Source organism: Trachypithecus francoisi, unplaced genomic scaffold, assembly GCF_009764315.1.
Source record: "Trachypithecus francoisi isolate TF-2019V2 unplaced genomic scaffold, Tfra_2.0 Lachesis_group4, whole genome shotgun sequence".
NCBI classification, from domain to species: domain Eukaryota; kingdom Metazoa; phylum Chordata; class Mammalia; order Primates; family Cercopithecidae; genus Trachypithecus; species Trachypithecus francoisi.
This window is the reverse complement of record NW_022681469.1, coordinates 103573310-103600993: the sequence shown is the minus strand read 5'-3', so window position 1 is coordinate 103600993 and position 27684 is coordinate 103573310. Positions and strand designations below refer to the sequence as shown.

The 27684-nt window shown below is 43.6% G+C and overlaps 1 protein-coding gene across 6 annotated transcripts in view; it reads left to right on the top strand.

The window, feature by feature from the left end:
- Positions 1–27684, top strand: part of MINDY4 (MINDY lysine 48 deubiquitinase 4) — a 125829-nt gene that overhangs the window by 4069 nt on the left and 94076 nt on the right. For all 6 annotated transcript variants that reach the window (XM_033194616.1, XM_033194613.1, XM_033194614.1 and 3 more), the window contains exons 2-5: positions 3071–3190; positions 6587–6822; positions 10215–10458; positions 15692–16101. In XM_033194616.1, coding sequence (XP_033050507.1) covers positions 3071–3190; positions 6587–6822; positions 10215–10458; positions 15692–16101 — 1010 coding nt within the window. The remainder of the gene's footprint in view (positions 1–3070; positions 3191–6586; positions 6823–10214; positions 10459–15691; positions 16102–27684) is intronic.

Below are 27684 nucleotides of genomic sequence, written 5' to 3'. Positions count from 1 at the left end.
GTGGAGGGTCATGGAGCTTCCATGCCCTCTTCAGCACGCTGTCCTCCCAGCACCAACCTGGGAACTCCCTGAACCCCATCGTTCAGGATATTTTATGTCGATTCTGTTATATAGGAATGTTCGATTAAATCATTGACCATTGGTGGTTAGCTCAATCTATAGCTCCTCTTCCCTCCCTGGGAGGTTGGGAGGTAGGGCTGAAAGTTCCAGCCCTCTAATCAAGGTTTGCTCTTTCTGGTGACCAGCCCCTATCCTGAAGCCATCTAGGGGTCCCCAGCCACTAGTCATCACATTAGCATACAGAAGACGTTCTTATCACCCTGGAGATTCCAAGAGTTTTAGAATCTATGTGCCTGGAACCTGGGACAAAGAACAAATATATATTTATCATAATGTCCAAAACTCAATTTCTGATTTCCTGTTCCTCCTACAACTGTGCCCATTGGAATAAATGGCACCTCTGTCCTTCTGATTGCCTAGGCCAGAAACTTCGGAATTATTCTTGGCTTTTTCCTTTCTTGTGCACCTCATATCCAGTCCATCAGCGAATCTGTTGACTTTGTCATCAGAGCACATACAGAATATAGCCACTTCTTACCACTTCTGTTGCGAACACCTTGCTCCAAGCCACCCCTGTGTTTCATGTGAGTTGTGAATTGTTCAATAGCCTCCTAAATGGTTTTTCCTTGATCTTCTGCCTCCTACAGTTTATTTTCAACCTAGCAGCCAAGTGATCTTTCAAAAATATGTCGGTTCGAAATAGTAGCCTTCCCATTTCACAAAAGCCCACAAGGCCTTTCCTTATGAGTCTCTGAGTGACTTCTGATTTCCTTACCTCCTTTCCCCTGCCATGCAGCTCTAGATGCACTGGCCTTTTGCAACTGGCTCAGGGCCTTTGCACTTGCTATTCCTTGCCCAGAACACTTTTCTCCCAAGTGTCTGTGTGGCCTGCTCTTTTGATTCCTTCATCAATCAATGATGCCTTTCCTGACCACCTTAGATAAAGTAGCAGCCCATCCCCATACCCACTGTAGCCCTCTCTGTCTCCTTATCCTATTTTGTATGTTTTTTCCCCATATCATACTATACTTGTTGTCTCTCCCCCTGTAGAGTGCAGGTTCCCTGAGGACTGGGATTTATATCTGTTCACTGCTCTGCCTCTAGCAACTGGACTTACGGTAGGGTCTGTTCCCTTCATTTCACAGATAGGGAACCTGGGACAGGAGTGAGCATGTGGATGATGCTGAACAAATAGCTGACCATCTAAAAGAGTGACTTTCATCCTTATCTTCCCTCTTCCTGCTTTGTCTCCCTAGTAGTACGTATTAGCAGCTGCCACACCATACATTTATGGTCTGCTTTCCCAACAGAACATTAGCTCCTATTCCTTCTGTCTCTCCTGCATCTAGACCAGAGCCTGGCATATAGGAGGTGCATGACAGGTGTTTGTTGGGCGAATGAAGTTTGAGTGGGCTGGATGGGACTGAGGACTGACTGACTCCCAAGGGCACCCTTGTCTCTACCCCAATGGTATTTCTTTTCTTTTCTTTTCTCTTTTCGTTTCTTTTTTCTTTTTTTTCTTTTCTTTCCTTTTCTTCTTTCTTTCTTTTTTTTTTTTTTAGAGACAGGGTCTCACTCTTTCATCCAGGATGGAGTGCAGTGGTGAAATCATAGCTCACTGTGGCCTTGAAGTCCTGAGCTCGAGGATTCCTCCTGCCTCGGCCTCTCAAAGTTCTGGGTCTGCAGGTCTATGGCACCATGCCCAGGCCCCCAGTGGTTTTCAAATGCTGGTGTGCATCACACTCTAGAGCCGGGGTAGTGGGGGGGTTTGTTAAATGTGCCAGGGCTTGCTGATTTGAACTGTTGACAGACATAAAGAATTATCCATCAGAGAAAGACCCTCGTTATAGCATGTTCCACATCACTTTGACTGGAGGGAAAGCCATGGTTAAGCCCAGATGAAATACGGGTGGTTGGTTTTGAACCTCACCTCTCCTTCAAACAGACTTTTCCTGATGCACCTAATCCACCTTTTTTCCCACACATATATCCATTTCTTTCCATTTCCCTTCCCTATGGCCTCCTCTTTCCTCTGTTTCAAGGTTGTGTCCTTACTTTTAGTTTCCCAAATTGACCTTCTTACCTAAATGCATGGTGGGCATGGGTTTTGTCGTGTTTCCCCAGCAGCTAGAGCCTCTGTAAAATTCTGAACACAAAGGCTCTGAGAGAAGCTGAAGCCTGTGTAGCACTGGGGGTCTGGAATCCATTAAGAATAAGGAACACCGCTAACACCAGGCTGAGCTGTTGGTGAGGCATGTTCTCAGGCTCCAGCCATTTGACAATCACCATGACCCAGTGGGGTAGACAGAAAGTTGTGTTTGGTTTTCAGATTGAGAAGCCAGGCACTTGCAAACAGGACCCTCACTTCCCCAACCCCAGATTTTCCACTGCTAGAGCATGTCTCAGCTGGGCCTTGAACCTTGGTCTTCTGGCAGTTCAGGGTGGGATGATGGAAAGTGGCTTTGCTGGTGACTTAGCAGACATTTACCAAGAGCTTCCCATGGGCCTGGGTCCCAGAGTCACGGACTCACAGACTGGGATGGTTATAACGCCCGCCTGTGATGTGGTTCCATTGTGTTACCTTGGGCAAGTCAACCCCATCTCCTGGTTTCCCCAAATGAGAGTGAAGGGAATGAATATTAGCCTTTTGTTTATGTTTTTTCTTTCGTTTATTTTTAAAGCTGCTTTAAAAATATTTGAATATTCCATATTCCATAGTATATGGAATCATATACTATGATTCCAAATCTAGGACCAAACCCAGGACTCCTGTGCACGAGTCCTGAACTCACTCCTTATCTGTGAAATGGCCTGAAAACTTCAGCCTTCACTTAGCCCATGGGGCTGTTCTAAGAATCAGAATAATATTGATAATTGCAGAGGTGATGTCAAGTGTAAAGGTTATATGAGAATTATCTTGGTGCACATCAGGAATCTTTTGCTTGTGCTTTATGAGAACAGCGGGCTTTGATTTAAGATGGTAAACAGCGATTCAGATTTCTTCCCTCAGGGCTTAAAGAAGACATGTGTGACCATGGACCAGGAACGCCCACGCTCTGACCTCAGCATAAATAACAGAAATGATCTTCGAAAGGTTTTGCATCTCGAATTTCTCTATAAGGAGAACAAGGTATGTGCTTTCTAAGGTGTGGTGTGGAGTCTTGGAACTGAGTTTGGCGCTGCCAGAGCACTCACGGGCCCTGCCAGTGACAGGAGAGGCTTGAGGCGCTCTTGGCCTGCCACACTTGTAGTCAGAGAGAAACGGACCCCCCAAGTGCAGACAGACCCCCAGCAGGAGTGGGTTTTCCACCTCGGTCAGCTGGTGCTGCCCATTGGCGTGTTGTGTGTGTGTGGTTGTCGGGCTCATTTTGAACAGAGCCTGTGGCAGGGCTTAGCCTCCCACAGTTATTCCCTGTACTCCTGCCTCCCCACACAAGGCTATTTTTAGTAAAACTGTACTTAAGAATATCGTATCCAGTTATACTAAAATTTTCCATTCCCTGCTTGTGTAAGAGTTTCCTTCTTCAGTTCTGAGTAATACCTTAGTCTTGAGTCTCCTGTGACATATAATTTAGGTAGAGGAGGGAATTGGGTTCAGCTAACCCAGGTGCATTAGAGTTGGGAAAGCAAATGGAACCGCATTTTCTGGGGCGGGAAGAAATCTCTGATCCCCTATACTTGATCTCCCCAACCTGCTATTACAGGCTTTCCTGGCACCCTATAGTTTTCCTGTTTTTGTGTTTATCACATTGGCAATAGAATATTTATGTGATTTTAAAATTAGTATCTGCCTCCCCCAATACCTTGGACACAGCAGAAGCCAGAAATGCAGTCTTTTTTGTTCACTATTATATCCCCATACATAAAGTGTTGTCCGATGGCATAGTAAATAGTCAGTATATATTTGTGGAATAAATGAATAAATGACTATACAAATGAATGAAGCTACACTTTCTACTTAATTTTTAAAAATCTGTTAGGAAGACAGAAAAAGAATGGGCTGTCCAGCAAATCTTGCCTTGTCATTGGGCATAGTGTCAGAGTCAAAAAGAAAATGATACAGTTCAGCATTTATCACAATTTTTTAAAAAAGCAATAAAATGATATCTCATGTGGAAGTCCAATATGCAAAGCCAACAAGGGAAAATGCTCTATTTGAAGTTGAGAAAAGGAGGTCTTGCTTTCTCGGCTAGCCTCTCAGCGTCCAACTTTAAACCACTGATCAATTCCCTCCTCTCAGGAGGGAGCTGTGAGCCAGAGAGAGTTGGCTATCCAAGGTCTCACAGTCAGTTACCAGGTAGGGATGAGGCTAGAACCAGGTGTTTTGATTCCCTGTCCTATTGTAGGAGTGATTTTTTCAAATGGACTTTAGCAGTTTGGATTCGTAGGGTGGTAGGACCAAGGCTATTTTTTGAGACACCCAGAGGATCCGCTGAACCACTTGAAAACTATGCAAATACATGTCATAGGCCAGGGAGGAACCTAGGTCAGGCATCTCTCAATAAAGTGAAGGATGGAATTTCAGGCAAACATATAAACTAAAAACAACTGGCACCTACAGGAGCACTCAGATTGCTAGAAATTTTCGTGCTCCCCTTAGAGAAGAAGTAGGCATTGGCAGCCAGGTGAAGTCTATCAGGCTCAGTAAAGACATCAAATAGAAGGCCTTTGTCCTCTGGGTCATGGGGTGACATGCAGGCACCTGTATCTCCTGTCCTGTAGCAAGTACTTTGTAAGTCCTGTAGAAAGACTGGTGACCCAGGCAGCAGATGCTCTGCAGTCCTCCGTCTGCTGTGTTCTAAGGCAGGAGAGTGGACTGTACACTTTAGGAGAATTTTGCACAGAGAGTGAGACAGCTACCCAGAAAATTCAGTTAACCATTCTGGTCACATTGGGCTTTTAACATAAATGTACCTTACCTAATTTCCCAAAAGTGTCTTTGATATTGAAGCTATTTTTATTCCCTCATTGTGATATAGTCTCCCTAAAGTAGTTGTTAGTTTAAGATACTTAAGATATTTTCATGAGATACTGATAAGTGCCCTGATTGATACAGCAGTTATTAGCTGTTATACAATGAATTGGAGTGTATATTTTACAGGAAAATTATGCAGTAGTCTATCTATTACATAATAATTTTGACATTCATTCAGCACAAAGCTAGCCTGATTCCAGGAAAACCCTGCAATTTAATGTTAATATTTCCAGTAACTTGTTTTAACCTATTAGGTATAGGATAGATAAAAATGCCTATGTAAATTGAGATCTTGAAAAACAATATCTAGATTCATATAAAGGCTGTGTCTGTTGTGAGCCAAGTGATGTGAAAAATCTTAAGGGAGAATCAGGTAATTCAGGGGCTTAAGTCTCTCTTATTGAGAGAAAAAGCAAGAAGGCTACAATATAGTATCTTTCCCCTAACTCTCTTTATTGTAAGCTTCGTTTAATCTTAGACAAAATAGTTTTTGTTTGTATCTCTTACTGAAAAAAATAGTAAAACTGTCCCGGGTTTTATCTGATGAATCTGTTGAGTTTGGTCGTAGTCCATGGGCTGTGGGTCTTAGTCCCGGAGTCCTGCTGCATGGATGAGAGGACTAGGAAGGCGGAGGACTTGGCATGCCTCGAGGGCCTGCTCTGCTAGGCTCCTTGGTAGGTGCCTTGCTAGTCTGCAAAATCACAGAGTGCCCCATGTCTAGCCACGGCTTGGCAGGACCTGGGTGTTACTGGGCGAGTGGCTTGGGGACTGACACATGGCTGGGTCCCTGAGGCCAGCCTGCATGTTGTTGCATGAATAGCTGTGTCTATCCAAATTACTTACGGGAATTTACATCTTTGCTGTTCTGGCGTAGTAAGTATCAGTAGGGTGTGAGAATCTGTATTTTTAAAAAACGTCCAAAGGGAATATTTGGTATAGGCAGGGCTGGAAAATACTGGTATCGTTTAATTCCAAAACCTACTACTGAAGACTTTCGTTTGCCTTTTGTTTTTAAGGTTGGAGTGTAAAGTGAGTCGGTCCTGACTGCCTCTCTGTGCTCTTCACGTTAACCTTCTGCTTCAGTTGTCTCTATCGTCGCTGGTTTCAGTGTTAGATGCAGAGCTTACAAGCTAAAAAAATATTCAGGCCCCAAATACTTACGAATCTGTAGGGTTAGTGTTCCCTACAGACTCTGTTTGTTAAATGAAGGGATATATATTTTATAAAGTTATTCCTTGGAGCAAAAAACCAAGAGGAAATTTGCTTGTACATGCCTCTATTCCTACCACATTTTATTCTAGTTGTTTATTGAATCACCTGTCTCATGCACTGGATGCTAGTTCTTTTAGGGTAGAGATTTTGTTTTTGTCTCTGTGTTCCTACCCAACATAGTGCCTGACACATATAATATGTGGCCAGTAAATGTTGGCTGAAAGCTTGTATGAATGAGAAGTTGATAAACTTACTCAAAAAAGTGGAATAGTTGGTTTTTCCACTCTTCCGTGAAGCTGTATATAAATTAATGATTTTTTTTTTCTCTCCCAATGATAGGCAAAGGAAAATCCTCTAAAAACAAGTCTTGAACTCATCACCAGATACTTTCTGGATCACTTTGGAAATACGGCTAACAATTTCACTCAAGATACCCCAATCCCTGCACTCTCAGTTCCAAAGAAAAATAACAAAGTGCCATCGAGATGCTCAGAGACTACACTGGTAAATATATATGACCTTTCAGATGAAGATGCAGGATGGAGAACATCATTGTCAGAAACAAGCAAAGCCAGGTATGTTTTCCCATTATTCTGTTTATTAGTTTCCTATTGCTGCTATAACAAGTTACTATGTACTTCATGGCTGTTTCAGTCAGTATTCTCCAGAGGAACAGAATCAATGTGGTCTCCCTGTGTGTGTGTGTGTGTGTGTGTGTGTGTGTGTATGTGTGTGCGTGCGTGTATCTATATGCATATGTACCTGTATGTATATATATAAAGAAGTTTGGCCAGGTGCAGTGGCTCATGCCTGTAATCCCAGCACTTTGGGAGGCCAAGGCAGGAGGATCATTTGAGACTGGGAGTTCAAGTTCAGCCTGGATAACATAGAGAGACCCTGTCTCTACAAAAACTTAAAAAAAAATTCGCTAGGGGTGGCAGTGTGCACATACAGTCCCAGCTACTCAGGAGGCTGAGGCGGGAAGATCATCTGAGCGTTGGAGTTCAAGGCTGCAGTGAGTTATGATCACACCACTGCACACTAGCTTGGGAGATGGAGTGAGACCCTGTCTCTTAAAAAAGAAAAAAAAAAGGTTTATTTTAAGGAGTTGGCTGATGGGACTGTAAGGGCTGGTAAGTCTGAAATCTGTAGGGCAGGCTGGAAATCTGAAAACTCAGACAGGATTTTCATGTTATAATCTTGAGAAAGAATTTCTTCTTTGAGAAACATCAGATTTTGCTTTTCAGGCCTTCACCTGATGGGGTGTGGCCCACCCACATCACTGAGGATAATCTGCCTTACTTAAAGTCAGCTGATTGTAAATGCTAATCATATTTACAAAATGCCTTCACAGCAACAGCTAGATTGATACTTGACTAAACAACTGGGTACCACAGCCTAGCCACATTGGCATATAAAATTCAATCCTCACAGTAGTTAAAGCAATGCCAATTTATTCTCTTATAGTTCTGCAGGTCAGAAGTGTAAAATCAGTCTCACTAGACTAAAGGCAAAGTGTTAGCAGGCCCGGTTCTGTCTGGAGGTTCTGAGGGGAAAATCCATTTTCTTTTCTTTTTTAGCTTCTAGAGGCCACCTATGTTCCTTGACTCTTGACCCCTTCTTCCATCTTAAAGCGCATCGCTCCAGCCTCTGCTTGTGTTGTTACATCTGCTAACTTTACTACTACCTTTGATCCTCTTGTCTCCTAAGAAGGACCCTTGTAATTACATTGGGTCCACCAGATAATCCCATTTTACGACTCTTAATTTAATCACATCTGTAAAATCCCTTTTACTGTGAAGCTAACCTGCTTATGTAGTTAACCATAAGTGGGTTAACCCACTTATGCCTAGTGTTCCATTATTGGAACACTAAGCATGTGGGAGTTGTTTATATCCTACTGCTGAAGGTCATCACCAAGGTCTGATTTTTCACTCGTGCAAAAATTCAAAAAATTGCAACCTCTGGCATAAATGGATTAATAGATTCCAGGGATAAGGATGTGAATATCTTTGTGGGGGGGTCACTGTTCAGCTTCCCACACTCTGTGTTTTCAAAATCTCTGCTGTGAAGTACTGTTATTATCCTGTTGAGGCTGTCAGAATGGACTACTTTGTGATGGAGAGTAGTTACGATTCACTGTGTTTATTTTAAATTCCATGGTTGTAAGGTTCAAGCACTTGCTTTATTTGATTTTCTTAAAAACAGGGGTATGGTATTGGTATTCTAAAAGGCAACAAAACACTGTAGAGATGGGAATAATCTGAAAAATAAGTGCTTTTAAAAATCTTAGGAAGAAAATGAATTGGCATTCTTGATTGAACCTCTATTATCTGGGAAACAATGACATTAAATTACGACCTTAAGACACTGCAGTCCCCTGTAGTGAGCTTAACTTCCTGGGAATGGGTGCTGTCTTCTGGCTCCATTGAAAGGCATTTCCTCACCTGAGGGTCGCTGAAGCTCAGGGCATGGGTGTCAAGCTGCCAAAAGGTGAGATCGTGACAAGCAATTAGCACAAGGATTCGGAGGTGCAGAGTTGTAAGGGGCTATGATGAAGCTCTTCCCCCGAGGCACTTACTGCCTGGCTGAGAAGTGAAATCCTTCTGATACAACAAAACAGCAACTAGGAAGTTGAAGCTCCCGAGGCCTACCCAGTTACCCAAGCCAAAAATGTGGTTGTTCTTGCCTCTTCCTTGTCTGTCATCTTCTGCATCTGTGAGTCCTGTGAGCTCTTCACCCAGAGTGATAATAGGCACTTTCCTTCTTTCCTCCTTTCTCTGCCCACCGGCAAAGGCCTCAGTTCACACTCCCATCCTCTTTTCCTGGTTAACTCCTACAGCCCCTCCCTGGTCTCCAGGCCTCTAGTGATCTTCCCCTCAAATCCACCGTTGCCCTAAGGTAGTGTGAGCTTTCCACGAAAGGAGTCTGGCCATGCCGCTCCCCTACCGAAGGGCTTCAGACATTCCCCGCAGCTTTCAGGGTAAACTCCTTAGAATACCATGCAGAACCTCATTCCTGACCAGCCCCGGCTGCTCCCCTGAGCACATTCTGCCTTAGAGGCCTGTGTGCTGGGGCTGGGCCTTCTCCTGGGGACCTCTTGCTGCCTCATGCTCTCAGACTCAGGTGCTGCCTTCTCTGGGAGCCCTTCGGGATTTCCCCAGGCTGGTTCCAGTCCCTTCCTCTGCTTGACGTGCCCCAATTTCAGCACACACGACTGCCCTCCCGCATGTGACCCAGTGCCTGGTAAGCAGCTTGGCATAGGGTAGGGGCCCGTACCCATTTATGGCAGAGCCCAGTAGTAGAAAATAACTGAGCCTGTGTCACAGGACTGCTGGCTTCTGGGTGATCAGAGGTAAGATTTCCCTTTGCCCGGGTCTCTCGTTTTGTCTTGTGGGCTCTCTCTTGTTCTTTCTGAGTCTGTGCTTATTCTCACAGTCTCTCACCTTCTTTTGTTCTTTTTTGCTTTCTTCCTTCCTCTCTCTCTAACACACACACACACACACACACACACACACAGCCATTGGCACACCTGACTCCAGGTTTAGCTGAACAGCGGGGAATGCCAAGTTTGCTGTGGGTCTTCTCTATGCTTCTCAGTGGTGTGCGGCAAGGCTGGGCTTCACATACCCCATGACTGTACTGAAAGATTATAGTCTTCCTTAGTCATTCAGGTCTGGAAGACTAAGGATGCTCTTTAGTCTTAAGGACTTGAGGGGTCCTGTTATGGATCATCATCTCTGAATTTGTTTGCTTGTTTACTGGCCTTATTTTGTAGGGCAGACTTGCCCCGATACCAGAGTATTGTCTGTTCCTTGTCTTTCATGATAATGCACTGGCTGGTTAGAAGTCATTGTAGACTTATTAATGGGCTTGCTTTGAGTGCCCATTGAATGTGGAATTTGCTATCTTTGTTATTGATTCCTTCTGGAGAGTCTGTTTTAATGGAAATATTCCTTTTTCACAGACATGACAATCTTGATGGAGATGTACTTGGTAATTTTGTATCATCTAAAAGGCCCCCACACAAAAGTAAGCCCATGCAGACGGTTCCAGGTGAAACTCCTATGTTGGCTTCTGCATGGGAGAAGACGGACAAGCTTCACTCGGAGCCCTCCTTGGATGTGAAGAGGATGGGAGAGAATTCCAGGCCAAAGTCTGGTCTGATTGTGCAAGGCATGATGGCTGGGCCCATCGCCAGCTCCCCACAGGTGGGGCTGTTGCTCTTTCTGTTGTTATGAGACTGGAGGCTGAGGACTGGGCGAGGCTTAAGGCACGCCTGGGTTTATTTGGGGTACCTCACAGGACAGTCCGAGAAGAGGGCCTGTGCATGGGGTGGGAAGTACACTGCCTCTGTTTTCTCCCTGGCTCTACTGTCAATGACCCATGAGGCCTTGAGCAGATCTCCTTTCCTGCCCTTAGCTTACCCATTTTGTCTGTGAGGTGGATGCCATGGTTTTCTATTCCTCTGCTGGGTGAGAATACCTACTCAGCTTTGTCTTTGCAATTCAGGAGTGGAGAACCTATCCAGGTTTAGAGAGCATCTTTAGGCTGAGTGTGGTGGCTCACGCCTGTAATCCCAACACTTTGGGAGGCCGAGGTGGAAGAATCGCTTGAGCCTAGAAATTGAGCCTGGGCAACATAGGGAGACACTTGTCCCACTGCCCCATCTCTACAAAAAATTGAAAAGTTAGCCAGGTGTGGTGGTGTGCATCTGTAGTCCTAGCTACTTAGGCGGCTGAGTGGGGAGGATTGCTTGAACCTGGGAGGTTGAGGCTACAGTGAGCTATGATCATGTGACTACTCTGGCCTGGGCAAGAGTGAGACCCTGTGTGGAAAAAAAAAAAAAAAAGAAAAAACCAGAGAGCATCTTTTAAAATAAATGTGAAACATGATAGTTAAAAGGGACTAAAACCCCGAAGCCTTATGGTTTCATTTATTTTGCTTTTATTTTTTTCTCTTTCAAAAAGAGATTCTAAAAATTTCACATTGTTGTTTTATAGTCTCCCTTACAGGGTGACCATGGTAGAGTTCCATTAGGCAGAGAGACAAAACCAAATCAGAGACATATGTAAAAGAAGTTTGCAAAACAACAAACAGAAAAGCAAAGCAAAAGTAAACACCAAACTCAAAGTGCCATATCAGTCAAATCAGGGAGCCTAAGCCAACAAAAAATAGGTGTCTGTGTCCACCTGCGCTCTCACTTACCTGCTGTATGTTTAGGTGTGGGTGTAGGTGCTGGCACTGTTCTCTCAGTTCATTTGGAATTAGGACAGAAAGAAGTGAGTCCTCTCCCTGCTCCTGACTCCATCTTGTGGGATCTTTGGTCAAGGTTTTTATTTCTCTTGGCTGCAGTCTCTTCTATTAGACCAGCTGTCTAAGGTCTCTTAGGGCTCTGGGATTTCAGTGCTCTCGAGATCATGCAGTCTTGGGGTCCAGATCAAGGAAGAGCCTGCCCGCCACTATGTAGTTCAGGCCACACCTTGATGTCATACCCCATCCTAGGCCTTCTTGTTGAAGAAGGACATTCATAAACTGAACCCTGTCCAGAGGAAAGGGGCTAGAATGGTGAACAGTTTGGAGGAAATTAAAAGGTTTGGAGATGTTTAATCTTGTGGGAGATTGGCAGAATATAAGAGATTTCTTTGAATATGGAGGTTGGAGTAGCCTATCTCTATGTGAGATAAACTCTGTTTGCAATCTTGAGCTTAGTCTGTAAGCCTCCTGAGAGCAGGACACTGTTGTGTTTCTGTGTAGTGCATGGTGTGTGCTTGCTGGCACCATTGTTGGGTTGAGTGGTGTAGCCCTGCCTGGTGGCTCCAGATAGCACAACTGGGCACCAGCGGATGGAGGTTGGTATAAGAGCCCTCCATTAGTCAGAGCCACTTCAGCAGTGGAGCAGGTTGTTTTGGAAGGGACTCAGCTAGTTGTGTAAAAGGGAAGTTAGGTAACCCATCTGCTGGGGACACTGTGGAAGGAGCCTTGCCTGGGTGACAGTTTAGACTTACATCAGTAGTTCTTAGACTTTTAGCCTCAGGCTGTCTTTATACTCTTAAAATTATTGTGGAGTGCAAAGAGCTTTTGTTTATGTAGGTGTGTCTCTTGCTATCTACTGTATTCGAAATTAAAAGTGAGAAGTTAAAAATATGTACTTACAAAAATCATTAAAAATAACACTAGTAAACCTATTACATGTAACATGATATATTTTAATGAAAAAAATACATTTTTCAAAACAAAAAATTAGTGAGATGAGTAGCATTGTTTTACATTTTTTTGCAGATCTCTTTAACGTCTGGTTTTGTAGTAGATAGTTCAAGCCTCGTATTTGCTTTTGCATCCAGCGTGTTGCAATATGGTGTTTTGGTTGAAGTGTATGAAAAAATCTGGCCTTACCCAGATAAGCAGTTGGAAAAGGGAAAAGTATTTTAATAATCTTTTCAGAAAACTGAGGTTTTTTTTTTTGATGCTACACCGAAACTAGACAAGTTATAGTTTCTTAATGTGAAATCTTAAACCATATAGGTGAACTTTTTGTACCTTATCAATTTCCTTTGGTATGTCTTGCACTTTGAATTTTTTACCCCTGATGATTTAGTAACATAATATATTGGTCATTTGGAAAATATTGGTTACTGAGTTATATAGATCTTCCAGATGTGGACACATCTCATTAGACAAAAAGAAAATCACACCAAAAAATTTCATTTGTTGATGTCACTCCCAGCTGATCCAAGAAGTTTTTAAGTATTGCAAAGCTCTCAAACTCACAGTGGCAGTTAGAAGTTTTCCAAAATTCTAATTTTTACCTGACAGCTTGTATTTTATCACTGACAAAAATACACCATTTGTTTCCCTTGAGGTGACAGGCTCAATTGATTTTCAAGAAAATGCCTGCCAAATACCCACACTTGAGTAACCATAGTTTGTCTCTCAGTGGTTCCATGAAAAAACCAGCAAGTTCACTCGCAGCCTAGACAGTCGCGCAGTGCCAGCTGCCATCCTCCACGCTCAGCGGAATGCCTGCACGCCCCTCCCACTGTGTCACTCAGGGTGTTGAAGAGATGTGTGTTGGAGAGTCTAAGGGCATAAAATGAATACTTTTTATGTGTCAGCATGGACATTCCTCAGTGAAGTCAGCACTTCGTTCGCCTATTTTCACTGCGAGTGTGCAGGTAAAGAGGGCCTTGGGCACTAGTGGAGTTTGGTGCCACTGCCTTGTTTCATGCTTGGGACCAGCAGTTTTTCCCACTGTTGCTTTGTGCACAAAGTCAGCACAGTGGAAAAAGGCACCTGGGACCAGCAGTTTTTCCCACTGTTGCTTCGTGCACAAAGTCAACACAGTGGAAAAAGGCAAATTGTGTCATCTTACTACTATCAAAATAGTTTTGAATTCCCTAAAAGGGTCTAGGGACTCTTAGGGGTTGGTGGACTACTCTGAGGACTGGTGAACCAGAGGAGCATGGTTCACCGGTATGATGTCCTGCTCATCAAGTGTGTGCAGTGGAGATCCCCTTTGTACCTGTGCTGTGACGGAGATGGCTTGGACCTGCTTCGCTGCCGAGGGCATTGCTGCAAACTTCTCCTTTTGGTAATTGTTTTGGGAGGTGGTATCTGAAACCGCAAAGGATGTTGAAGGATGGGTTGCTATAGAATTTTGCCAGATTCTCTAGAAGGGACATTGTGGACTTTGAGTACCTTGGTCATACTTTTTGGTTGCTCAGGAGAAAAGGGCCAAAGATTGTTGGGTATTTCATCATTTTTACTACATCGCTTCTGTATTTAAGAATGACTTAAGAGGCTGGGCTCCCTGCAGCAGCTCCAGCTCCCTTCGGCCAGAAGTTTGAGTCTCCTTGGGAATGGTGACTAATGTCTTCCCCACTTTGTGCAGGGGATGTCCTGAGTGGCTTTGGGAGGAGGTTTATAGTGCTTAGTAATGTCTGCTTAGCCAGAACCCTACAAAATTAAGGTGTCCTTATTCCAGCCCAGGCTTTACTATTTGGTCTTGGATTATTTCTGGAAATATTGAGAGGTTCAGAATTTTAAACCAAGGAAAAGCCTGGTATGTCTGTCTTTGTCTTCCCACCCTCCCATTAATAACAACGTGAGTTCCCATTTCCTCCACTAATCTTTGACGGTAAGGGAGGATATTTGGATATTTCAATTGACTCCTCTAGAATTCCTTCATTTCAAACACTAAGCAAATCTTGAGTGCCTATTAGGTATACGCTGCTGAGCTGGGTGCTCTGTGAACACCAGAGGCAAATTAAGAATGACCTCTGCCATCAGGAGGGGGTTAAGACCATATGTAAGTGGGCACAGGGCAAATGCATGTAGGAGTAGTGAGCGTTTGCTGACTGCTGCAGTACGTCTGGCTCTGTGCTAGTGCCTTGCACAGGTCTCATTTCATCCTCCCTACAGTCTTGTCGGAGAGAAGTACTACAGATGCCTCATCCTTCGTCCAAAACCTTTGGGTTGGATGTCTTTTGGAATTTATATATATATATATTTTACATTTGGAAAGGAAGTACAGTGCATGAGACACATACCACATAATGCCTTTTGTAGGGTTTGTGGTAGCACCCCATAAGCAAAAAACATGACCATTTCAGCAACTCCATGTAAGAATGAATATTCACATTTTAAAAAGACTATAAACAGCCTCATAAACAGTTAAGAATTTACCACAGGATTTTAAAAAACCTTTCATTTTCAGAGGTTTTGGGATTTATTTATTTATTTTTTTGAGTTGGTGTCTCGCTGGCCCAGGCTGGAGTACAGTAATGCGATCTCGACTCACTGCCATCTCTGCCTTCTGGGTTTAAGTGGTTCTCTTGCTTCCACCTCCCGAGTAGCTGAGATTACAGTCATGCACCACCAGGCCTGGCTATTTTTTTGTATTTTTAGTAGATATGGGGTTTCACCATGTTGGCCAGGCTGGTCTCGAATTCCTGGTCTCAAGTGATCCACCCGCCTTGGCCTCCCAAAGTGCTAGGATTACAGGCGTGAACCACCATGCCCAGCCTGGTTTTGGGATTTAGAAATGACAGGTAGTGGATTGTGGACTGGTTATATTACAGGTGAGGAAATCAGGGACAGGGAAGTTAAGCAGCCTGCCACAGGTGACACAGCTGGTAGGTGGTAATGCAGACTGGAGCAACTGCTTCACCTGCTGCATGAACCTGCTCTCTGTAAGGGCTGCGAGAGAAAGGCCCAGGCCTGCTCTGAGGTTCCGGCAGGTGGGGTGTGCATCACTGAAAGCACAGAGGTGGGAGCATTTGAGTAGCTCCTCAAAGAATAGGCAGGATTTTAAGGGAAAGAGTCAGGGGTGGGAAAACACATTCCTGGGAGAGACATCACATCATGGGCAAATGCTTGAAGTGGGATCTGTGTTTTCCAGCTCCCCTCAAGGGTCCTCACTGCTTTTGTCCTTACTCCCTTTAGGATTCTTTTCACAGACGCTCTCTGAGACGTTCCTCACCCTCAAGCAGCTCCACCCAACCCCAAGAAGAGAGCCGGAAGGTCCCTGAGCTCTTTGTCCGTACCCAACAGGATATTCTGGCCTCGAGCAACAGCTCCCCTTCCAGGACCTCTCTAGGTCAGCTTAGTGAACTGACCGTAGAAAAGCGGAAGACCACTGCCAGCAGCCCTCCCCATCTGTCCAGCAAAGGGCTGCCCCCGCGGGACAGGGCCAGGCCGAGAGATCTTTCTGAGGACAGCCCAGCAGTGGATGGCAGCACAGACGCGGACAGGATGCCCTTGAAGCTCTACTTGCCTGGTGGTAATTCCAGGATGACCCAGGAGAGGCTGGAAAGAGCATTCAAACGGCAGGGCAGCCAGCCCGTACCTGTCAGGTGAGTGTGCTATGCCAAGGTGACGGCTTTTCAAAAAGAAACTCCACCTCTCACGTGTTGTCTAGTCCCTAATGGCTCCCAAGGGGACTTCTTAGGCTTCTTGGTCTCTCAGAACAAGCCTACGAAGTAACCAGCAAGGCAGTTTGTTATGGTCTACCAGGAAGAAAACTCAGCCAGAGCTCACACACCTGGAAAGCTGAAGAATGCTCTAGACAGGGGTGTCCAACCTTTCAGCTTCCCTGGGCCACACTGGAAGAAGAATTGTCTTGGGCCACACATAAAATATGCTAACAATAGTTATGAGCTAAAAGAAAAATCGCAAACAAACCTCAAATGTTTTAAGAAAGTTTATGAATTTGTGTTGGGCTGCATTCAAAGCCGTCCTGGGCTGCATGTGGGCTGCGGGTTGGACAAGCTTGCTTTAGCAGATGGGCTCAAAACATACCTGCAGCAACATGGCCAGGCAGATGTGGCTAAGAGTTTCTTGTGGGAAGCCAGAGATACAGTGATGAATCAGCTCCCACAAGGATCCCTTAGGGCATTATTTCTAATTTATTTTATTTTTCACCCTATGCTTACTTTTATTCTTTACAGTAGGACTTGATGATTCCTACATTGATTGATTTTTTTAATGTTAAACCAACCTTACATTCTAAGAATAAATCCCACTTGGCTATGATATATTATCTTTTTGTATATCATTGGATTTGACTTATGAATATTTCGTGTAGGGGTTTTATGTATAAGTTTATGAAGGAGATTGGCTGGCGTATTTCCTTTCTTGCAACAGCTTTGTCAGATGCTGATACCTAGGTTATGCTAGAAGTGGTCCCTCTTTTTCTATCCCCTTGAAGAGTGAGTATAAGATTGATGTGATTTCTTTCTTAAATATTTGGGAGAATTTACTGGAGAAATTTTCTGTGCATTAGGTTGAAAGGTTTAAATTATGCATTCAATTAACAACTTTTTAATTCAAATTTCAACTTTCTTCTTGTGTAAGTTTTGGCAAGTTGTATTTTTTCAAAGACTTTGGCCACTTTATGTATATGTTTTTAATTTATTGGTATAAAATTGTATAATTATATTATCCTCTTATTATCACTTTGAAGTTGGTAAGATCTATAGTTATGTCTCTGTTTCATTCCTGAGATTGGTAATTTATGTTCTTTCTCTCTTAACTGGTCTCAGTAGGAATTTGTCATTTGTGTAATATACTTAAAGAAAACTTTTGGCTTTATGTTTGTTTTCTATTTCATTGACCTCTGCTCTTATTTTTATTATTTTCTTCATTCTCTTCTCTTTGAGTTTGATTTGCTATTATTTTCTAGTTTACTGATTCTCAGCCTTCTTCTTTTGTAATATCTTTTAAAGCTGCACATTTCTCTGTAAGTAATGCTTTGTCTGTATTCCATAAGTTAATATGTTAAATATTCATATAACTTAGTTAATATATTTTCTAATTCCCATTGTGGTTTTTTTTTTTTTTTAACCCATGGGTTATTTAGACATGTACTACTAATTTCATACATTTAGGGTATTTTTGTGTTTATATATATAGTTTATACATTATTTTTTGTTTATGTAATTATATATATTATTCTTTATGATTACAATCCTTTGATATTTGCTGAGATTTCCTTCTAGTATATATTTACAGCTTATCTCTGATAAGGAGCATGTATTTGGAACTTTAAATCTAGTCTGATAATTTTTTATTCTAGTTGGAATAATTATGGCATTTTTATTTTTATTTTCTTTTTACTTGAATAACTTCCTTTAGTATTTTTTTTTTAGCAGGTAGGTTAATTTTTTTTTCTAGTTTTTGTTTGGAAATGTCTTTGGTTTGCTTTTTTTTTTTTTTCTTTGGAGACAGGGTCTCACTCTGTCACCTAGGATGGAGCGCAGTGGCGCAATCACAACTCACTGCAGCCTTGACCTCCTGGGCTCAGGTGATCCTCCCACCTTAGCTTCTTAAGTACCTGGGACCACAGATTCACTAATTTCCACACACCTGGCTAATGCTTTGTATTTTTTGTAGAGACGGGGTTTCGTTATGTTGCCCAGGCTGGTCGTGAACTCCTGGGCTCAAGCGAACCTCCCATCATGGGCCCAGGGTAGGTATTCTCATATAACACATGGTGGGGAGGGGCTGCCTGTGGAAGAGCAGCCCACTTCCAAGAGGAAAAAGGGCAAAGCTGAGCCTAAATGCCTTTTATTTTTTATGGAATTTATCAGTTATAAAATTCACACTTCCTCCCTTAGGGTGGAGCGATTAAAGAGGGGGAGAATGGCCAGGTGGGCCAGACCAGCAGAGCCCTCTTCAAACTTCTAGAAAACACTGGGAGTTGAGAAAAAGCATCCTTCAACCCAGCAGTTATTATCCCCATTTCACAGATGAGGAAACTGAGGCACAGAGAATCCAAGGAACCTGACAAGGTTTCTGGATGGATGCAGATCCAAGGGTGCACAGACTGGCAAATGGAATATGGGCTGGATTTTGGCTCTCTCTCACTCCCTCAGTGAGGCATCTTTGCGTAGTGCACATACTATAAAACTCTACACAGTGCTCTTGATTTGAAACCAGGGCCAAAGTAATCCCAGTGGTAAATGTATCTGCATCCACTACCCTTCCCAACTCCCCTCCATCAGTGCCCCCTTCCCCTTGTTGTTTAATTCAGTTTGGTAAACAAGGGTCTCAGTCCTAGTGTGTACCAGGTCCTGTGAGTTCCTCAAGGGGAGAAACGCATGTGCACATATAATTCTTCTAAAGCATGGGAAAGTACAGTGAGATGACCTCAGAGCTGGCCATTAGCACAGAGCCAGCTTCACTACTCTGTCCTAAGGAAGCTGGAGGAGAGGGGCTACTTGGGGCTCTTTCAGGGGCTCCAAATATCAGGTTCAGGAAAATCCATGGAAGTCACACCTGGGGCAAAGGTGGGGTTAGGGAGCAGGTGGAGGATGCAACCTGCTGAGATGTTAGGAGGTGTGAGTATCTGTGTAGTCAGGCGCTCCTAACTCTGACTCCTCAGATCTGACCCCAAGAGCTGAAGGGACTATTTTCTGGTTTATTTTTTGTTTTTCTTCTGTGTCCTTTGATATCAAAAGATGCTTGGATTCCTTTGGAGGGGCAGATGCACTCTGATTTTTTGAATTTCCAGCTTTTCTGCACTGCTTTTTCCCCATCTTTGTGGTTTTATCTGCCTTTGGTCATTGATGATGGTGACGTACTGATGGGGTTTTGGTGTGGGTGTCCTTTCTGTTTGTTAGTTTTCCTTCTAACAGTCAGGACCCTCAGCTGTAGGTCTGTTGGAGTTTGCTTGAGGTCCACTCCAGACCCTGTTTGCCTGTGTATCAGCAGCGGAGGCTGCAGAAGATAGAATATTGCTGAACAGCGAGTGTTGCTGTCTGATTCTTGCTCAGAAAGCTTCGTCTCAGGGGTGTACCCTACCGTGTGAGGTGTGAGGTGTTGGTCTGCACCTAGTCGGGGATGTCTCCCAGTTAGGCTACTCAGGGGTCAGGGACCCACTTGAGCAGGCAGTCTGTCCGTTCTCAGATCTTAACCTCCGTGCTAGGAGATCCACTGCTCTCTTCAAAGCTATCAGACAGGGACATTTACCTCTGCCAAGGTTTCTGCTGCTTTTTGTTTAGCTATGCCCTGTCCCCAGAGGAGAAGTCTACAGAGGCAGGCCTCCTTGAGCTGTGGTGGGCTCCACCCAGTTCGAGCTTCCAGTGGCTTTGTTTACCCACTTAAGCTTCAGCAATGGCAGGCGGCCCTCCCCCAGCCTCGCTGCCACCTTGCAGTTAGATCTCAGACTGCTGTGCTAGCAATGAGGGAAGCTCCGTGGGCGTGGGACCCTCTGGGCCAGATGTGGGATATAATCTCCTGATGTGCCGTTTGCTAAGACCCTTGGTAAATCACAGTATTAGGGTGGGAGTTACTCGATTTTCCAGGTGTTGTATGTCTCATTTTCCCTTGGCTAGGAAAAGGGATTCCCTTCCCCCTTGCGCTTCCCAGGTGAGGCGATGCCTCACCCTGCTTCAGCTCTCGCTGGTCGGGCTGCACCAGCTGACCAGCACCGATTGTCCGGCACTCCCCAGTGAGATGAACCAGGTACCTCAGTTGAAAATGCAGAAATCACCCGTCTTCTGTGTCACTCATGCTGGGAGCTGGAGGCTGGAGCTATTCCTATTCGGCCATCTTGGGTGTGAGCAATGGAATAAAGCTGGATGGAGAACGACTTTGTTTTTTTTGTTTTTTTTTTTTGAGACGGAGTCTTGCTCTGTCGCCCGGGCTAGAGTGCAGTGGCCGGATCTCAGCTCACTGCAAGCTCCGCCTCCCGGGTTTACGCCATTCTCCTGCCTCAGCCTCCTGAGTAGCTGGGACTACAGGCGCCCGCCACCTCGCACGGCTAGTTTTTTTGTATTTTTAGTAGAGACGGGGTTTCACCGTGTTAGCCAGGATGGTCTCGATCTCCTGACCTCGTGATCCACCCGTCTCGGCCTCCCATAGTGCTGGGATTACAGGCTTGAGCCACCGCACCCGGCCCAGAGAACGACTTTGATGAGTTGAGAGAAGAAGGCTTCAGTTGATCAAACTTCTCAGAGCTAAAGGAGGAAGTACGTAACCAGCGCAAAGAAACTAAAAACCTTGAAAAAAGAATGGATGAATGGATAACTAGAATAATCAATGCAGAGAAGACCTTAAAAGAACTGACAGAGATGAAAACCATAACACGAAAACTACGTGACAAATGCACAAGCTTCAGTAACCGACTTGATCAACTGGAAGAAAGAGTATCAGTGATTGAAGATCAAATGAATGAAATAAAGCAAGAAGTGTGGAGAAAAAAGAGTAAAAAGAAATGAACAAAGCCTCCAAGAAGTATGGGATTATGTGAAGAGACCAAATCTACGTCTGATTAGTGTGCCTGAAAGTGACGGGGAAAATGGAACCAAGTTGGAAAACACTCTGCAGGATATCATCCAGGAGAACTTCCCTAACCTATTAAGGCAGGCCAACATTCAAATTCAGGAAATACAGAGAACGCCACAAAGATACTCCTCGAGAAGAGCAGCTCCAAGACACATAATTGTCAGATTCACCAAAGTTGAAATGAAGGAAAAAATGTTAAGGGGAGCCAGAGAGAAAGGTCGGGTTACACACAAAGGGAAGCCCATCAGACTAACAGCAGATCTCTCAGCAGAAGCTCTCCAAGCCAGAAGAGAGTGGGGGCCAATATTCAACATTCTTAAAGAAAAGAATTTTCAACCCAGAAATTAATATCCAGCCAAAATAAGTTTCATAAGTGAAGGAGAAATAAAATCCTTTACAGACAAACAAATGCTTAGAGATTTTGTCACCACCAGGCCTGCCCTACAAGAGATCCTGAAGGAAGCACTAAACACGGAAAGGAACAACAGGTACCAGCCATTGCAAAAACATGTCAAAATGTAAAGTCCATCAATGCTAGGAAGAAACTGCATCAACTAGCAAGCAAAATAACCAGCTAATATCATAATGACAGGATCAAGTTCACATATAACAATATGAACCTTAAATGTAAATGGACTAAATGGTCCAATTAAAAGACACAGACTGGCAAACTGGATAAAGAGTCAAGACCCATCAGTTTGCTGTATTCAGGAGACCCATTTCACATGCAGAGACACACATAGCCTCAACATAAAGGGATGGAGGAAGATCTACCAAGCAAATGGAAAACAAAAAAGAGCAGGGGTTGCAATCCTAGTCTCTGATAAAACAGACTTTAAACCATCAAAGATCAAAGGAGGCAAAGAAGGCCATTACATAATGGTAACGGGATCAATTCATCAGGAAGAGCTAACTATCCTAAATATATATGCACTCAATACAGGAGCACCCAGGTTCATAAAGCAAGTCCTTAGAGACTTACAAAGAGACTTAGACTCCTATACAATAATAACGGGAGACTTTAACACCCCACTGTCAACATTAGACAGATCAACGAGACAGAAAGTTAACAAAGATATCCAGGAATTGAACTCAACTCTGCACCAAGTGGATGTAATAGACATCTACAGAACTCTCCACCCCAAATCAACAGAATATACATTCTTCTCAGCACCACATTGCACTTATTCCAAAATTGACCACATAGTTGGAAGTAAAGCACTCCTCAGCAAATGTAAAAACCGGAAATTATAACAAACTGTCTCTCAGACCACAGTGCAATTAAACTAGAACTCAGAACTAAGAAAATCAAAACTGCTCAACTACATGGAAACTGAACACCCTGCTCCTGAATGACTACTGGGTGCGTAACAAAATGAAGGCAGAAATAAAGATGTTCTTTGAAACCAATGAGAACAAAGATACAACATACCAGAATCTCTGGGACACATTTAAAGCAGTGTGTAGAGGGAAATTTATAGCACTAAATGCCCACAAGAGAAAGCAGGAAAGATCTAAAATTGACACCCTAACATCACAATTAAAAGAACTAGAGAAGCAAGAGCAAACATATTCAAAAGCTAGCAGAAGGCAAGAAATAACTAAGATCAGAGCAGAACTGAAGGAGATAGAGACACAAAAAACCCTCCAAAAAATCAATGAATCCAGGAACTGGTATTTTGAAAAGATCAACAAAATTGATAGACCGCTAGCAAGACTAATAAAGAAGAAAAGAGAGAAGAATCAAATAGACGCAATAAAAAATGATAAAGGGGATATCACCACCGACCCCACAGAAATACAGACTACCATCAGAGAATACTATAAACACCTCTACGCAAATCAACTAGAAAACCTAGAAGAAATGGATAATTTCCTGGACACTTACACTCTCCCAAGACTAAACCAGGAAGAAGTTGAATCCCTGAATAGACCGATAGAAGGCTCTGAAATTGAGGCAATAATTAATAGCCTACCAACCAAAAAAAGTCCGGACCAGATGGATTCACAGCCAAGTTCTACCAGAAGTACAAGGAGGAGTTGGTACCATTCCTTCTGAAACTATTCCAGTCCATAGAAAAAGAGGGAATCCTCCCTAACTTATATTATGAGGCCAACATCATCCTGATACCAAAGCCTGACAGAGATACAACAAAAAAAGAGAATTTTAGACCAATATCCCTGATGAACATCGATGCAAAAATCCTCAATAAAATACTGGCAAACCGAATCCAGCAGCACATCAAAAAGCTTATCCACCATGATCAAGTGGGCTTCATCCCTGGGATGCAAGGCTGGTTCAACATTCACAAATCAATAAACGTATTCCAGCATATAAACAGAACCAGACAAGAACCACATGATTATCTCAATAGATGCAGAAAAGGCCTTTGACAAAATTCAACAGCCCTTCATGCTAAAAACGCTCAATAAATTCGGTATTGATGGAACGTATCTCAAAATAATAAGGGCTATTTATGACAAACCCACAGCCAATATCATACTGAATGGGCAAAAACTGGAAGCATTCCCTTTGAAAACTGGCACAAGACAGGGATGCCCTCTCTCACCACTCCTATTCAACATAGTGTTGGAAGTTCTGGCTAGGGCAATCAGGCAAGAGAAAGAAATCAAGGGTATTCAGTTAGGAAAAGAAGAAGTCAAATTGTCCCTGTTTGCAGATGACATGATTCTATATTTAGAAAACCCCATCATCTCAGCCCAAAATCTCCTTAAGTTGATAAGCAACTTCAGCAAAGTCTCAGGATACAAAATCAATGTGCAAAAATCACAAGCATTCTTATACACCAGTAACAGACAAACAGAGAGCCAAATCATGAATGAACTCCCATTCACAATAGCTTCAAAGAGAATAAAATACCTAGGAATCCAACTTACAAGGGATGTAAAGGACCTGTTCAAGGAGAGCTACAAACCACTGCTCAGTGAAATAAAAGAGGATACAAACAAATGGAAGAACATACCATGCTCATGGATAGGAAGAATCAATATTGTGAAAATGGCCATACTGCCCAAGGTAATTTATAGATTCAGTGCCATCCCCATTAAGCTACCAATGACTTTCTTCACAGAATTGGAAAAAACTGCTTTAAAGTTCATATGGAACCAAAAAAGAGCCCGCATTGCCAAGACAATCCTAAGCCAAAAGAGCAAAGCTGGAGGCATCATGCTACCTGACTTCAAACTATACTACAAGGCTATAGTAACCAAAACAGCATGGTACTGGTACCAAAACAGAGATATAGACTAACGGAACAGAACAGAGCCCTCAAAAATAATACCACATCTACAGCCATCTGATCTTTGACAAACCTGACAAAAACAAGAAATGGGGAAAGGATTCCCTATTTAATAAATGGAGCTGGGAAAATTGGCTAGCCATAAGTAGAAAGCTGAAACTGGATCCTTTCCTTACTCCTTATATGAAAATTCATTCAAGATGGATCAGAGACTTAAATGTTAGACCCAAAACCATAAAAACCCTAGAAGAAAACCTAGGTAATACCATTCAGGACATAGGCATGGGCAAGGACTTCATGTCTAAAACACCAAAAGCAATGGCAACAAAAGCCAAAATTGACAAATGGGATCTAATTAAACTAAAGAGCTTCAGCACAGCAAAAGAAACTACCATCAGAGTGAACAGGCAACCTACAGAATGGGAGAAAATTTTGCAATCTACTTATCTGACAAAGGGCTAATATCCAGAACCTATAAATAACTCAATCAAATTTACAAGAAAAAAACAAACAACCCCATCAAACAGTGGGCAAAGGATATGAACAGACATTTCTCAAAAGAAGACATTCATACAGCCAACAGACATGTGAAAAAATGCTTATCATCACTTGCCATCAGAGAAATGTAAATCAGAACCACAATGAGATACCATCTCACACCAGTTAGAATGGCAATCATTAAAAACCAGGAAACAACAGGTGCTGGAGAGGATGTGGAGAAATAGGAACACTTTTACACTGTTGGTGGGACTGTAAACTAGTTCAACCATTGTGGAAAACAGTGTGGCGATTCCTCAAGGATCTAGAACTAGAAATACCATTCGACCCAGCCATCCCATTACTGGGTACATACCCAAAGGATTATAAATCATGCTGCTATAAAGACACATGCACACGTATGTTTATTGCGGCACTATTCACAATAGCAAAGACTTGGAATCAACCCAAATGTCCATCAGTGACAGACTGGATTAAGAAAATGTGACACATATACACCATGGAATACAATGCAGCCATAAAAAAGGATGAGTTCATGTCCTTTGTAGGGACATGGATGCGGCTGGAAGTCATCATTCTCAGCAAACTATCACAAGAACAGAAAACCAAATACCACATGTTCTTACTCATAGGTGGGAACTGAACAATGAGAACACTTGGACACAGGAAGGGGAACATCACACACCGGGTCCTATTGTGGGGTGGTGGGATGGGGGAGGGATAGCATTAGGAGATATACCTAATGTAAATGACGAGTTAATGGGTGCAGCACACCAACATGGCACATGTATACATATGTAAAAAACCTGCAAGTTGTGCACATGTACCCTAGAACTTAAAGTATAATAATAATAAAAAAAGATGCTTGGAAAATATGTCACCTGGGCTCCCGTTGTGGGGGTTGTGGCTGTTTGGGGCCACCTGTCACTTGTCACTGGCTTATCAGGGCTGCCCTTGTTGGGTTCCTCTCACCATCACTCAGAACCATGGGGACTCTGTCCCTGACCTGGGCAGTCCTCTAACCCTCACCTCTCCCTCTCACTAGAGTGCTGTGTTGCGGGCAGATGCCTTTCTCTACACATTTATGGATCTTGCTATATCACCCACACACCTGACCTGAGTAGACCCTCAGGAAACTTCTGTGCAGTACATGGGAGAGGGAATTTTGACTTACAAGCCCCCAGGGCTAGGTCTTCCAAGCTTCTTGGCTCCTCAGGGGCACTTTGTGAAGGTGGGTTGTTTGGAGGCAGCTCACTTGTGTTGCTCACAGCCCTCTGTTGGGGTGTGCTGGCCTGTCATTTGTCTGAGGGTCCCTCAGAGTGAGTTTCTGGACCTGCAGATGGCCACAGGGACCTTCCTGCGATTGGTTTTCTGCAGATTAACTCAAAACACACCATGCTGGGCATCTAGCAATAGGTGTAGGCATAGGCTGCACAAGTTCCAGCCATTTACTTGCACAGTCTGCTTCAGAAACCTGGGCGTTAACTGTGGTTGTGAATTGAGAAGAGTTTTATCCTCCCTTAGGAATTCAACCCACAGCAGTTGCCACAGCACTGACATCTAAGGGTCAGGGCTGGTGAGCAAATGTGTGCCTTGTCACATGGCTTCAACCATGGAGCTGTGGGATCCAGGGGTACCAAGACATGAAGGCTTATGGTATAAATGAGGGTGCTGAGGCCCAGAGAGGGGCACAGACTTCTCCAGGGTCACACAGGCCATCAGGGTCAGGGGCAAGACGACCTGACAGTATAGGCAGATAGAGGGGTGCATGTGTTTTCTGTTGCTGGTGTAGCATTACCATAAGCTTAGTGGCTTGAGGACAGACACAGATTGTCTTGTGGTACTGGAGGTCAGAGATCTGAAGTATGTCTCACTGGTCTGCAATCAGGTGTCAGCAGGCTTCATTCCTTCTGGAACCTCTAGGGGAGAATCTGTTTCTTTGCCTTTTCCAGGTTTAATTGGCCACCTGAATTCCTTGGCTCCCTTCCTTCACCTTTGAAGCCAGTGATGTTGGTTGAATTCTGCTCAGGCCACCTTCTTTCTGCTTTTCCCCTTCCTTCTCCCTCTTCTGGTTTTGAAGACCTTTGTGATTACCTTGGACCCACCTGGTTGATCCAGGACACTTGCCACATCTCAAGGTCATTTGATCTGCAACCTTGATTTCATCTGCAATCTTAATCCCCCCATCCCCCCTTGCCATGTAAGCTAACACATTCAGGGGGTCTGGTATTAGGATGTGGACATAGTTGAGGGAGGGGATCATTATTACGCCTGCCACAGAGGGCACATACTTTTGTATGTTTGTTGGAGCATTGTACTTTTTTTTTTTTTTTGTCTCACTACAGTTTTTAAAATATTCATCTACTCTCTCGATCTCCCTTCTGACCACTCTCAAAAGATTTTTTTGTGTTTTCACATTTTCCAGGCATTTCCCCCATCTCACTGTCACATCTGTCTCTTTTTTATCTGGGCCTTGTGTGGAAAAGGCAACAGGAAATCCACAGCCATGCCATCCCCAGAAGTAGCAGGCTTAGGCGAGGGGAGGATGTCTGGCTTTGGGGCCTGCCGTGGCGGGTCCGTGGAGCTTAGGGTCGTCATTGATTTCATGAAATGGATTTTGTCCTGGAGAAACTGAATATCTTCCCAGAATACAACCTTGAAGTATGATGTAGTCCGTGGAATTGAAGTCTAATTTAGACTTTTAAAAAAGATTTTTAAATTGAACATTTTTATTTTTTATTTTATTTTATTTTTTTTTGAGACGGAGTCTCGCTTTGTCGCCCAGGCTGGAGTGTAGTGGCACCATCTCGGCTCACTGCAAGCTCTGCCTCCCGGGTTCACATCATTCTCCTGCCTCAGCCTCTGAGTAGCTGGGACTACAGGCACGCACCA